At 40.3% G+C, this 12,067-nt stretch overlaps 1 protein-coding gene across 4 annotated transcripts; it reads right to left on the minus strand.

The window, feature by feature from the left end:
* Positions 1-890: 890 nt before the first annotated feature.
* On the minus strand, positions 891-11,175 carry iqce (IQ motif containing E). 4 transcript variants are annotated; one of them, XM_030735970.1, is made up of 22 exons: positions 10,902-11,175; positions 10,743-10,806; positions 10,485-10,526; positions 10,326-10,371; positions 10,085-10,234; positions 9,562-9,663; positions 9,259-9,329; positions 8,980-9,093; positions 8,834-8,884; positions 8,678-8,748; positions 8,506-8,578; positions 8,379-8,419; positions 8,115-8,266; positions 5,761-5,816; positions 5,440-5,687; positions 5,148-5,255; positions 4,551-4,821; positions 4,338-4,424; positions 3,835-3,965; positions 3,627-3,709; positions 1,957-2,055; positions 893-1,743 (listed from the first exon to the last, which is right to left on the minus strand). In XM_030735970.1, exons 2-22 carry the CDS (start codon positions 10,791-10,793, stop codon positions 1,640-1,642), a joined length of 2,151 nt encoding a protein of 716 aa, XP_030591830.1. In that variant the 5' UTR covers positions 10,794-10,806; positions 10,902-11,175; the 3' UTR covers positions 893-1,639. The 4 variants fall into 4 exon arrangements, with proteins under 4 accessions (XP_030591838.1, XP_030591830.1, XP_030591815.1 ...); XM_030735955.1 differs by having other exon boundaries at positions 10,743-11,175; XM_030735962.1 differs by having other exon boundaries at positions 894-1,743; positions 5,440-5,669; positions 10,743-11,175.
* Between the last annotated feature and the right edge of the window lie 892 nt (positions 11,176-12,067).

Consider the following 12,067-nt stretch of genomic DNA (forward strand, 5'->3'; position numbering starts at 1 on the left):
TAAATCTAGAATAGAATTTAAAATCCTTCTCCTCACCTACAAGGTCTTGAATAATCAGGCCCCATCTTATCTCAAAGACCTTATTAGATTAGATTCAACTCACTGTCATTGTGCGCACAAGGCACACAACGAAATGATCGTTACAGATCACTCATCCAGAGACGAGCATCTGCGGTCATGCAGCCGGAGACCGGCGCTACCGTTAGGCAATGTGGTTTAAGTGTCTTGCCCAAAGACACAACACAGCACAGGGACAGGGGCTCAAACCTGCAACCTTCCGGCTGCAAGGCAAGCACTTACCCACTGCGTCTCTGCCACGGATTATAGTCCCATATCACCCCAATAGAGCACTTCGCTCTCAGACTGCTGGCTTACTTGTGGTTCCTCGGATACTTTAGAGTAGAATGGGAGGCAGAGCCTTCAGCTTTCAGGCCCCTCTTCTGTGGAACCAGCTTCCAGCTTGGATTCAGGAGACAGACACCCTCTCTATTTTTAAGATTAGGATTAAAACTTTCCTTTATGATCAAGCTTATAGTTAGGGCTGGATCAGGTGACCCTGAACCATCCCTTAGTTATGCTGCTACAGGCCTAGTCTGCTGGGGGGTTCACATAATGCACTGTTTCTTCTCATTCACCTTATTTACTTTGTTTATACTCCACTCTGCATTTAATCATTAATTGATATTAATCTCTGGCTCTCTTCCACAGCATGTCTTTCTCTCCCCTCAGCCCAACCGGTCGCGGCAGATGACTGCCCCTCCCTGAGCCTGATTCTGCTGGAGGTTTCTTCCTGTTAAAAGGGAGTTTTTCCTTCCCACTGTCGCCAAGTGCTGCTCATAGGGGGTCATTTTGACTGTTGGGTTTTCTCTGTATTATTGTAGGGTCTTTACCCACAATACAAAGTGCCTTGAGGCGACTGTTTGTTGTGATTTGGCGCTATATAAATAAAATTGAATTGAATTGAACGATTAATCGAATTTAATGACAAAGCCACCAGAAAGGAATCTCAGCAATGCTTTGGCCTATCAAGATCAAACTTCACAGTAGGCTTCTGGACCCCTCCCTGATGATGCACAGAGAATTCGGTGTTATTATACCTTTGGGGGGAAGCTGTAATTAACAAAAGTGCTTTACCTTAAAACTTGATGGCAGATCTTAACACTTCTTCTTTGCTATTCTCACAACTTGTTTCCTAGCAACTGTCGTATCTCGCTGCTTGGCCCCCTCTTTGCTGCTTGCAGCTATATTTTGAATTTGAATTTCCATACAGCAGGCACTTTGGCAAAAAAAAAAATAAATAAAATAAATAAAATCTGACTAATTAAACAGGGACATTTGGCTCAAGAATATCGCATTCAAAAAAGTGGGATGTTCATTTTATGTTCTCTTCTATAAAAGAGAAAAAAAAAGAGACCATTTCATAACCTTACATCAACACTGAGATACATTCTGTGAATATTCCTGTTAGTGGCTGGGAGCAACTCGTTACACAGTGAATATTGTGTCCATATTTATCATGAACAATGTTTGAATATCCCAGCTTTTATTTGCAGGATCAGTAAGAAGTTGTAGTAACTATAATTTCGCACGCACACACACACCCACACACAGAGCGTAAGGTCTGTAACATTAAGACTTCTCAGCTTCTCGGTGGATGTGACGGAGACACGATGATGTCATCAGAATCATCAGAATTGAATGCAGCGTCTCCATCGATCTCTGCTGTGCCAAATTCAGTTTGGGCTGAAGGAGACATATAGTACACATGCATATAGGTGCGCTGACTCACTCCTCTGTAATTATCTTTCATATTTGCATTTAATACTAAAGACCACTAAAGAAATGAACACGCAAAGACACCTACACATACAAAAAATGGTTGTTTTCAAAAAAAAAAAGAAAGAAACATTTATGTGCTATTGATACAGTAAAAGAACTTGCTATAACATCTCTGACCTTTTGTGAGTGTCCTCCTGGAGGCATAAGTGCTAGACAAAGGCCGCATGTTTTCTTCTGCACCTTCCTCTTCACCATCATCACCGAGGGATGCAGCATCTTGTCGTCAAAATAACACACAATAATTAATGCAATTCAGACACACCCTCAGAAACACATGTATAGCTGATGCTCCTACAGTACTAACAGGATGCATTTAAATATGAACTTTGCCATGTCAAGGTTGAAGTGTGTCTCCTGGCATTGATTAAACATGTAAGGTTTCAACAAATGAAACCCCGGCTGTATGAATCATGCTTGCCATGGAGTTCATGTTGCTTATGATAGGTCTTTCAACATATTATGAAAAACATCAGATGGACATAAGAACAAGGTAAAAAACATCAATTTAACTAGTGATGTAGTTGTACTACTAATATGGTACAACTACATTGTACCCAGTGAAGTATGGCACATGAAAACTAAAAAGTTTTGAATGCACACCTTCTTGCAAAGATCTCTAAGAAAGAACACATTCTCAGCTTGAACACAAGCTGGGATGGTGTATTTTAAACTCTCTCAGTGAAGCCCACAAGCCCACATTCTTGTAAGCATGCAGGGAAAAACGCTGACGTCGCTGCTCTGCTCTATGCACCAGTATACTGTCGACCTTGCTCGATACTGATAGTGGGGGAAGTAATGGAGGAGTCATTTAGGGCAAACAGAAGTGTAAGGCAGGGCTCTTGAAACACAGAAACAACTGCACACAACATTCTCAGAGAACTCAGTCCTAGCTTAGGAGTGACTGAGGATACTTCTCAGAGCAATTCAGTCATATGGGGTTAGTCTCTCATTTTATCTGGTGATGTTTAATTACCATAGTCATTTGAACTCTTATTTTGACATTTAACAGGAAAAATGGTTCAGCTTTCAGATGAACTGTATCGCAGTATGAGGCCGAGAAATTACAGCAACTCTTTGTGTGATCGCTCTGCTGATGGGATGCTGCGACAGACTCGAGTCATCACAGCTGTTGTTGTTGTATTCGCTGTAAGATGTGCGCTCATTAAATATGATCTCTGCACGATCTAATCTCTTGAGTTTAATTCATGTTCAATTATTTGCAGAGTTTGGAGAATATTCTTCCAAACGCTTTTTTTTTTTCCCCCCTTTCTGCCATTTTCTCCTCTGTTTAAAAAGTTCTGAAGCTTCTCAGCAGTTCTTTCTACTCCTAGTAAGTAGTGGAAGCAGTGGTGTGAAGGTCCGCTGAGTGCCCTCTTAAGTCTTTATTTTATTAGAGGCAGACAATGCTCTCGCTGGTGCAGAGCAGACAGGCACAAGAGAATTACATCACTGCCCCAGCGAAATCCATCAATACACAAAGCAGTGCCAGGGGAAGAAATCATAAGTGATTTGGAACCTGAGAGCAGGGAGGTGCGTACATCAGCGAATATAAAGTCTGAGCACTGAGCAGTTGCAGTGTAGCACAAAGGCATTAAATACATTTGTACAGTGTGTAGGGGTACATAAACCCCTTAACCCTGAATTGAAGACAGACGGACAACTTGTCTTTCTATATTGTGACTTTTCTTTGTCTGCTACACTCTGCCTAAATAAATGTTTTACTTTGTTGTATGTTTGTTTATATATACACACAAGAAAAAAAACAAAAAAAACAACGTGATCCTCACCTGTTCTGCTGGATGGATGCGGTAATTGACTGCTTCTTGGTACCAGCGTGGGCAATTTGTTTTCCATTAAAGAAGGCACAGGACTAATACACAAACACAAACATGCACAAGTAATTATGGAAAACGCACTGTATTTAAACAGCATCTGGGTTTTTTTTGTTGTTGTTGTTTTGTTTTGTTTTTTAAATTGAGTGTATAAATTAGTCACCTCTCTTGTGCAAGACTACATCGAGCCAGGTGTCCCCTGAATGCAGACTGTAACACTGTCAAGGCATCATCATCATCCAGTGCTTTATCAACAGAGGAAGCTCCATCACTGAAGTTTGATGATTCTTCAACCTGAAAGCAGGTGAGCAATGGGTGGGATGGAAGAGACCAAGAAGGTTCAGTGGGGGAGACGCAGGCGGATGATTACTCAACTCACAGAAAGTGTTTTTTAGAGCCACCTAGTGGTTATTTATGTTCACTGCAACTCTGCAGAAGCTTCAGTCTTTTGCTTCTGAAAACACTTCACACACCTGCTGATAATTATCCAGCATTACAAAAACAAAATCAGCACTAGTTATGTTAAAATTAACCTTTGATAACACAGAAAAAAAGTTTTCATGTACCCAGGAAAAGCAGTATTTACTGTTTTTATTATACAGGGTTCTTGCTGCTTTACCAGTCCAGATTGATGAGAGTGTCTGTGTGGAAGTGTCTGGGTAAAACCTGATTCTGTGCATCTTCCTGCAGCTCCTTTAGCTGTGAGTCTCTGAGGAGATGGCCTCTTAAAGCTGACTGCAGCATCACTGTGTCCTTAAAAAAGAATGCAGGCAATGGTTATGGACAGAAAGAGAAATCTGGGACAGAATGTCTAGACATTTTTTACATAATATTTTTGTCAGACATTAATAACTTCCTTTGCATAAGTGTGTTACATACCCTGTTTCTGTGCTCCCTCCAGCAAGTCTGAATGTCCAACGCTGCTTTCTCCATTTCTTTCTTCTCTTCATCTGCAGCTAATACTTCATCTCCCTCTGCCTCCTCTTTGCATCCACTGACCCTCTCCTCTCCCAGACCTGTGCTGCCCTGAGTGTCCTCATGAGTCTCCTCTGCCATTGTAGGAGGAAGAGAGGAGAGTTCAGCCTGTGCAAGTTTACTTCTTTCCTCCTCCAGAGTTTGAATTCTCGCTTGCAACTGTTTCGACTCCTGTCTGGGAAACACAAAACACATGCAAAAAAGCAACAAACAAACACATAGTGAGATGCAACTCGAAACCGAAGCATAAGTTAGTTTGTGTAGGCAAAAAAAGTTGAAGTTGGTCTTTCCAGCTGTGGTGCTTCACAATAAAGGTAAGCATGAAAAGCAAACTCCATCCATATATTATTCTAAAACTACAGATTAGATAGTCACTCATGCCATTATATATTTTGTTATTACTTAAACTTGGAATGCAATTACACTTTTATAAACAAGGCAAATAGAATCTAGAAATGTTATGTCTGACACACTGAATCAAATACATGAGTAAAAATATACTTATGCTGCCGTCTCAGTTCATCATGTAGTTTTTTCTGCTCAGCTTTCCATTGTTGCGTCTCCTTCTCCAGTTTTTCTCTGTCTGTCTTCAACTGTTTGAGTTCATCACTGGAAACACAGAAACAGAGATTCAGAGTAGAGAACAATGGCCGCGTTTACTGATGTAATAATGCGTTAAAGTTAGTCACAGCTCACCAAACCACCTTTAATCATTTTCACTTTCAGGTTTTTATCATTTATTTAGATTATAGAAGTTATTTAACTGACTGGTCTCAAGCTGCTCATCACTCACTCTTTACTTGACAGCAACTCTTCAAGTGCCATTTTCTCCTCCTCCAATTGGCTTAAGCGTTCCCTCAACTCAAAAACATCGTCTCTCTCCTCAGTGAGCGTTCCCACGGAGACCACTGCCTCTGTTGCCATGGTAAACCCCAGACTCTCAATGGGTGTGGTCTGGACCTCCTTATCCAATTGGATGGTGCTCTTTTGTGACTGGGAGTGTCTTCTGCTGCCTTCCAGCCTCTGACAGGAGGAGAGAGTCTGATCAGGGTTATAAATAGAGGCAGGAGACTGCATGTGTTTACATGGACAACTGGTTACAGTTTCTTCTCACCTTCTCCACCTCCAACAGTCGTCTCAGCAGTCTCTGTTTACTCCACTCCCTATAATCTGGGACACATTATCACACACACACACTTTTTTCAGTAATGTGACAGGACAGAAAACAGCAGAAAACTAGCATTGTTACACTCTTTAAAAGGAGCTCTGACTATGAACTATAACCACTAACTACTAATTACCGCTAACCACTAGTAATTTAAGAGATTAGCATTCACTGCATTCATATAATCCACTTATTTACATGTGTAGAAATAGTCTAAAATTGCTGGACTCATGCACATCTCTTGATCACAGTTTAACAGTATCTGACATGTCTATATTCATCCGAGTAGTTCTTTGAGGACAACACTTATGGGTTGCTCTGCTGACTTATCAGCTTCCTCCCGATCTCCAAGATTTTCACTCAAAATCCAAGTGCATTTAGACTCCTTATTGGTGTAAATTAAAGGCACTGCGTTTAGTTTTAGTTGTGCCTTAAAAAAACCTAGGATTTGTGAGGTCTTTACGTAGACACAATGAATGAAATTTATCAAGAAAACACAGTTGCAGGTCTTTTGGATGCCATCTGCATCCATAACCACAAGTATCTTTCACTCCTTTCACCTCTTCTTATACACAGGAAAGCTGTGAAGACTAACATCAATTTCTTTGTTTCTTTCGACTGGAAATTACACTTTATAATGCACTTAATGATACCTGGAGTGATAGCGTTCATCCATCAAAAATGTATTAACCATTTAGGATTTGAAAATTAAGTTTTATAACAGCACGCTTTAGTAGGAGACAGAAGGAGGCATTTTTGTAGCTCAGAAACTGAGAAAGCTTTAAGGCAGGGTTAAAAAAAATGACTTCTATTTGCAGGACTTATGTTTCTGTTTATGCCTTACTATACTGCTATGTCATTTACAATCAGGTCCACAGGTATTTAGAAATTAGCACAATTTTCATAATTTTGCCTCTGCATGTGGCTTAAAATGAAGCATTCAAGCTGTGACTGAAGTGCAGACTTTCTGCTTTACTTCAAAGGGTACAGCAAAATTACTGCATTAACTGGTTACATAGTTCACTGGCTTAAAAGTGATTGGACAAACTAACATAATTAGAAGTATCAGAGTTTACCTGTTTTAAATGCAAATCCTTGCAAATGGGATTTTTATGTAATTTGTGAATTCAGAAAAAAAGAGGCAGATATTTATTTTACATTAAAACTGAGATAATAATCTGTTTTAAGTAATGCATTAAACTTCCGGGCCCTGCAACAGGGTGGTGACCTGTCCAGGGTGTACCCTGCCTCTCGCCCTATGACTGCCGGGATAGGCTCCAGCCCCCCTGCCACCCTCAAATGGATAAGCGTAAGAAGTTGGATGGATGGTTTAAACTTCCCATCAAAGACTGAAACATCTCAGAACATACTTGGAAACAAAAAATAAACTATTACAGATTAATATTGAATGGCTAACGCAACAAGACAACTGAGAAGAGATTTACATGACAGTATGCATCCTTATCTACACTGCTCAAAAAAAATAAAATTTTTTAATCAGAGTACAGCATCAAGTCAGTTAAACTTCTGGGATATTGATCTGATCAGTTAAGTAGCAGAGGGGGTTGTTAATCAGTTTCAGCTGCTTTGCCGTTAATGAAATTAACAACAGGTGCATTAGAGCGGCAACAACGAGACAACCCACAAACAGGAATGGTTTTACAGGTGGAGGCCACTGACATTTTTTTCCTCCTCATCTTTTCTGACTGTTTTTTCAGTAGTTTTGCATTTGGCTAGGGTCAGTGCCACTACTGGTAGCACGAGGTGATACCTGGACCCTACAGAGGTTGCACAGGTAGTCCAACTCCTCCAGGATGGCACATCAATATGTGCCATCCTGGAGAAGTTAACTAACTCGCAGTGAAGAAGAAGAAGAACCTCTCAGGAACTGATGGCCAGCATCTGACCGCTAACAAATTGAACTTCCGCATTAATAAAATGTAATAATAATGATACAAAGAGTTACACAGTTAAAATGTCGCAGCATATCTCACAACATACTGAGCACTGCAAAACTGCTGTATTGTAACCGATCTCTTTAATTAATTCAACATGTAAAACACATTTAAGATAAAGAGTTCATCACTTTCAAACTGTCATGATTTGTAAATGGAATCGAACTGTCACAGTTCCAGCTTCGTTGGCCATTTACCCCTCACAGTTTTATAGATATGTATAATACGCAGTGAGTGTAAAGGTTGTCGTGTCTAAAAAAAAAAAAAAAAATGGAAGAACAACTTTTTACAATGGTAAATAAATCTAGGTGATTTTTCAGCACTGTTTTGTGGCGTGTGAGAAGAGACCTTTCACTCCTCCAGCAGGACTGTCAGTGTTGAGTTCTTCTCGGAGCGCCACGTTCTCTTGTTGGAGCTGTTTCAGGTTCTCAGACAGACGGTGAACTGTGGAGCTTAAAGCTTTTTGCTGCCTCTGGGAGCATTTACTCTCTGCTCGACAGCTGTAACAGAGCAGGAAAAGAAGACTCAATGCCAGAAATGTATTTATTTATTTGTTAACCTTAAAAAATGATATAGATGGAGGTCTATAACATGGGTTTCAGTCATGCAAACCTTTTCTCTGCAGCTTCAAGAAGCATACTCAGTCTCTGGATCTAAAAGATAAGGCAGACACAACCACTTTACTGGATTCCTTTACACATAGCCAAGCTCAGAGTGGGCAGAGAGGGACTGATTTTACCTCTTCAAAGTATGACTTTACTCGGATCTTCAGCTCTTCCAGGTTGGTGGTCCTCAGCTCACTTTGTAGTTTACTGAACAAACAAGAGAATCACCTGAGCATCTCGCTTTTTTTTTTTTTTTTTTTACACATAAACCAAATGGATATCTACAAAGCTGGTGGATGGTATTACCTAAAGGCGTTTTCTTTCTCTCTGCACTGCTGCTCCAGCTTTAGGATCCTCTGCTTCAGTCCAGTGATAACCTTGACAGACAGCATCAGCTCTCTTGTTATAAATGCACCTTAAATTTATTCCTGGCATGTTCACCAGCACACTGGGTATACTCACCACACTCCCTTCTCTTTTCCTATCCACCAAACTACGTGTATATTCAGATCCCTACAGGAAAAACATTGCTTTTTTTTGTTTGTTTTTTTCCTCACATTTTCTTTAAAGTAAATATAAAGAGAAAAAAAGACATTCTCTGATCTTACTTTAGTGGGATCCAGCAGTGCTTCTATCTGTTTCTCTCTTTTAGCATTATCTTCCTCCAGGCGTCGGAGTTTGGCTTTCATTTGCTGGTTGTCAGACTTCTGTTCATTTAGGCTCTGCAGAGAACAACACCAGTGACTAATCAAACATCAAGTTCAACACATAAGGAGTGCATATGAAAAAAAAGAAAAAAGTATGCTCCTTTTTCTTGCAGAGGAATAAAAATCAGTCAATTACTGTGTTTTTTGTTTTTTTTTAAGTGTTATTGTGTTACTCTTTACCTTCTTGAGGTGAATGATCTCATCATACATGTCTTCCTTCTCCATTAAATCACTTGTAACTAAAGTAAAGCCTGCAAATAATGGGAGAACGTACATAATTATACAAAGAGGATATCCTACATTCTGACCTTGCAAGTTATGAAAGAAAAAACTGACTCACTAATATCACATCACACTCCCTCACATCCAGGATTTTTTCTTTTTCTGCTACTCTTTTCTGCTCAGCACAAAAAAAAAAATCCTGACCTTCAGCACTGCCTGTCTCTGCATTTCTAAGTCTAATCCACAAACACATTCTCTCACCATTGGAAGCAGACTGGAGATGTTTGGATTTCCTCGTGCTCAGGGTCTGTCTAAGGAGCTCTGGTGTGTCATCACACTCTGATCTCAATGTCTGGGACACACCTGAAAGGGAGAAACAGACAGAGGCTACCATCAACATGCTTTGAGTTCCTGTTTTATACATTTGGCAGATTTCTACTGTTTTTAATAACAAAGTATTAGATTTCTGTACCACGTGTACATAAAAAAAATAGAAGTCTGGTTGAAACAAACTGCATCTGACTCATACTTTTAACACTTTCGAAGCCAAGCCAAGCTGTAGAGCATGACTAGCGTGAATAATGCATTTAAGTTCAGATATGATGAAGTGATGAAGCCACAGAGCATCTGCAAACCTACAGTTTCCTTTAGTTCTTTGTTTTTCTTGTACAGCCTGCCATACACCATTCCATTACCAGAAGGCAGATAAACTCATTCACTGTGACATTATTGCCCTGAGAAGAAACACCATCTACAGAGTTTGTTGTGTTTTCCTGATGCCTACCATGGCCGTTGCTGAGGGAAGTAAGGCGAACAGGGCCAGTCTCCCCAGGAGTGCTCAATCTAGTGTCCCCCAGAGAGGCCGTCGGCAGTCTCCAGGCTCCCACTGCTGCTTTCCTGGTGTTCACATTCAGACTGGTGAGGTATGGAGACCCTAAACATACAAAAAGAAAACATAACTTTCAAGGTGGATTTTCTTGTCAAGTCTGAAAATACTGCCCACAGAGCAGCCGAGCAGGACTTACTTGGAGAAGGAGGAGGCTTGGCAGAATAAGCTTTCCTTTTTGATTTCTAACAGAGGACAAATACGAGGGGGTAAAGCAGAGGACAGGAGTATTTATGAAACTAATTTGATGTGGCAAAGGCATGACGACCAGATGAGATTCATGAGTCCATTTGTTTACCTTTACTGGAACGTCAGCAGGAAGAGAGAATCCATCCTCAACCTAAGAGGAGTAAGACACGGATACAAAGGCAGAAATCCCCTTTAAGAAGCCAAAAGTGTTGGAAACAGCTGCCATAAACTACTACCGTTTGTAAACTATAGACCCAATATAAATTATATACCCATAACCAGTTTTAATAGGCAATTCCAAAAAGAACCAATGTAAAGTCAGTTTAAGGAAACAGCTGTATTTTTTTTCGAGTCAACCAAGACTCACCAGCTCTTCACAGTCTTCATCTGTTTGGACATCACTCGCCTCCAGAGACATCTTAGCATTGGCACTAAACATGGCGAGTGAACAAACGTTATGTTAAGTTGGAAAACGCGACTTTTTCTACTTGTAATTCGGTCATCTTTTCCAAGTCCGAAATCTCACTTTCAGGTCGCCTCCTCTCTTCTTGTTGTAGTTAAAAAAGAAAAACCACACGGGGCAGCAAAAGAGACGCTAGCTATGCTACAACTGGGAATTTACGTCGTTTAAGACAGCTAAATTTCCAAAGTAATAAGCAGCCCATGCGGTAATGCGGGCTGTGAAGCATAGCTTCCTTAAATCCGTTAAAAGGCTGCTGTCTTTCCGTATAGACGATAGTGTTTACCCGTCGGCGTCGCAGATTGAGTCGTCTAGCAACCAGGCAGTCGTTAACGAGCGGAGAAAAAAATCCGAGTGGTGCCGGAATACACATGAGTATGCCTTCAAAATAAAAGCGTAAACACACAATAAACGATAGCAAACCCATCACAAGACACTTATCCTAGTTTAATGCTAGTTTATAACACAATGAGATTTTAAATTCACGAACTACACTTTTTTTCAAGTGTATGGAAACGCATTTCTTTAACAATAGATTTATTTTGAAAATACCAGCCGGTTGTACGCGTTGGTTTTGTTTAGCTTGACAGAGCACAGCCCAGGTAGGGTTTCACCCACTGCTGAAGTGGTGCTGCAAGGAGGGACTGAAACTAGCTTCTTCTTCTCAAAATCAGTTTCTTCCACGGGACACACACAGCCCAATTTAATATTAAGTGGGCTGAACCAGAAACCACTTCCAAAGATGAACTATCCAAAACAGATGACTAACAGACTGCTTGTGTATTACAGCTTACAAATCATAGTGATTACACAAAGGCATAAAACCTCACGTTTTGCTTCTTTATGGTTCAAAAAACTTAAGCAATCTAATATAACTGAAATCATTACTGACTTCTCAGGAATTTTCACACTTTGCAAAGCCGTCCAGTTGGCCAGATGGCGGCCCAGTTGTTTGACACCATTAGTGGTTCCCAATAGCATAATACAAGGGGACGAGACTGTAAAGGAAACCTGAAAAAGTCAGAAGCATGTACAAGATAAGTTGAAAGAATAACTGATAGAAATTAATAGACCAATTGCCATGTAGACATGGAGTGTTGTCTTCCCATTAAACTATGTCTATCCAAACATATGTCAGTGTCTGTGATGCTGAGTAAATTTGGGTTTGTTCAGAGTATTTGAATGAATAGCAAAAACCTGATAAAATATTTCTCTCTTGTATGTCCGCTGTC

This window comes from Archocentrus centrarchus, chromosome 1 (assembly GCF_007364275.1).
Source record: "Archocentrus centrarchus isolate MPI-CPG fArcCen1 chromosome 1, fArcCen1, whole genome shotgun sequence".
NCBI classification, from domain to species: Eukaryota; Metazoa; Chordata; class Actinopteri; order Cichliformes; family Cichlidae; genus Archocentrus; species Archocentrus centrarchus.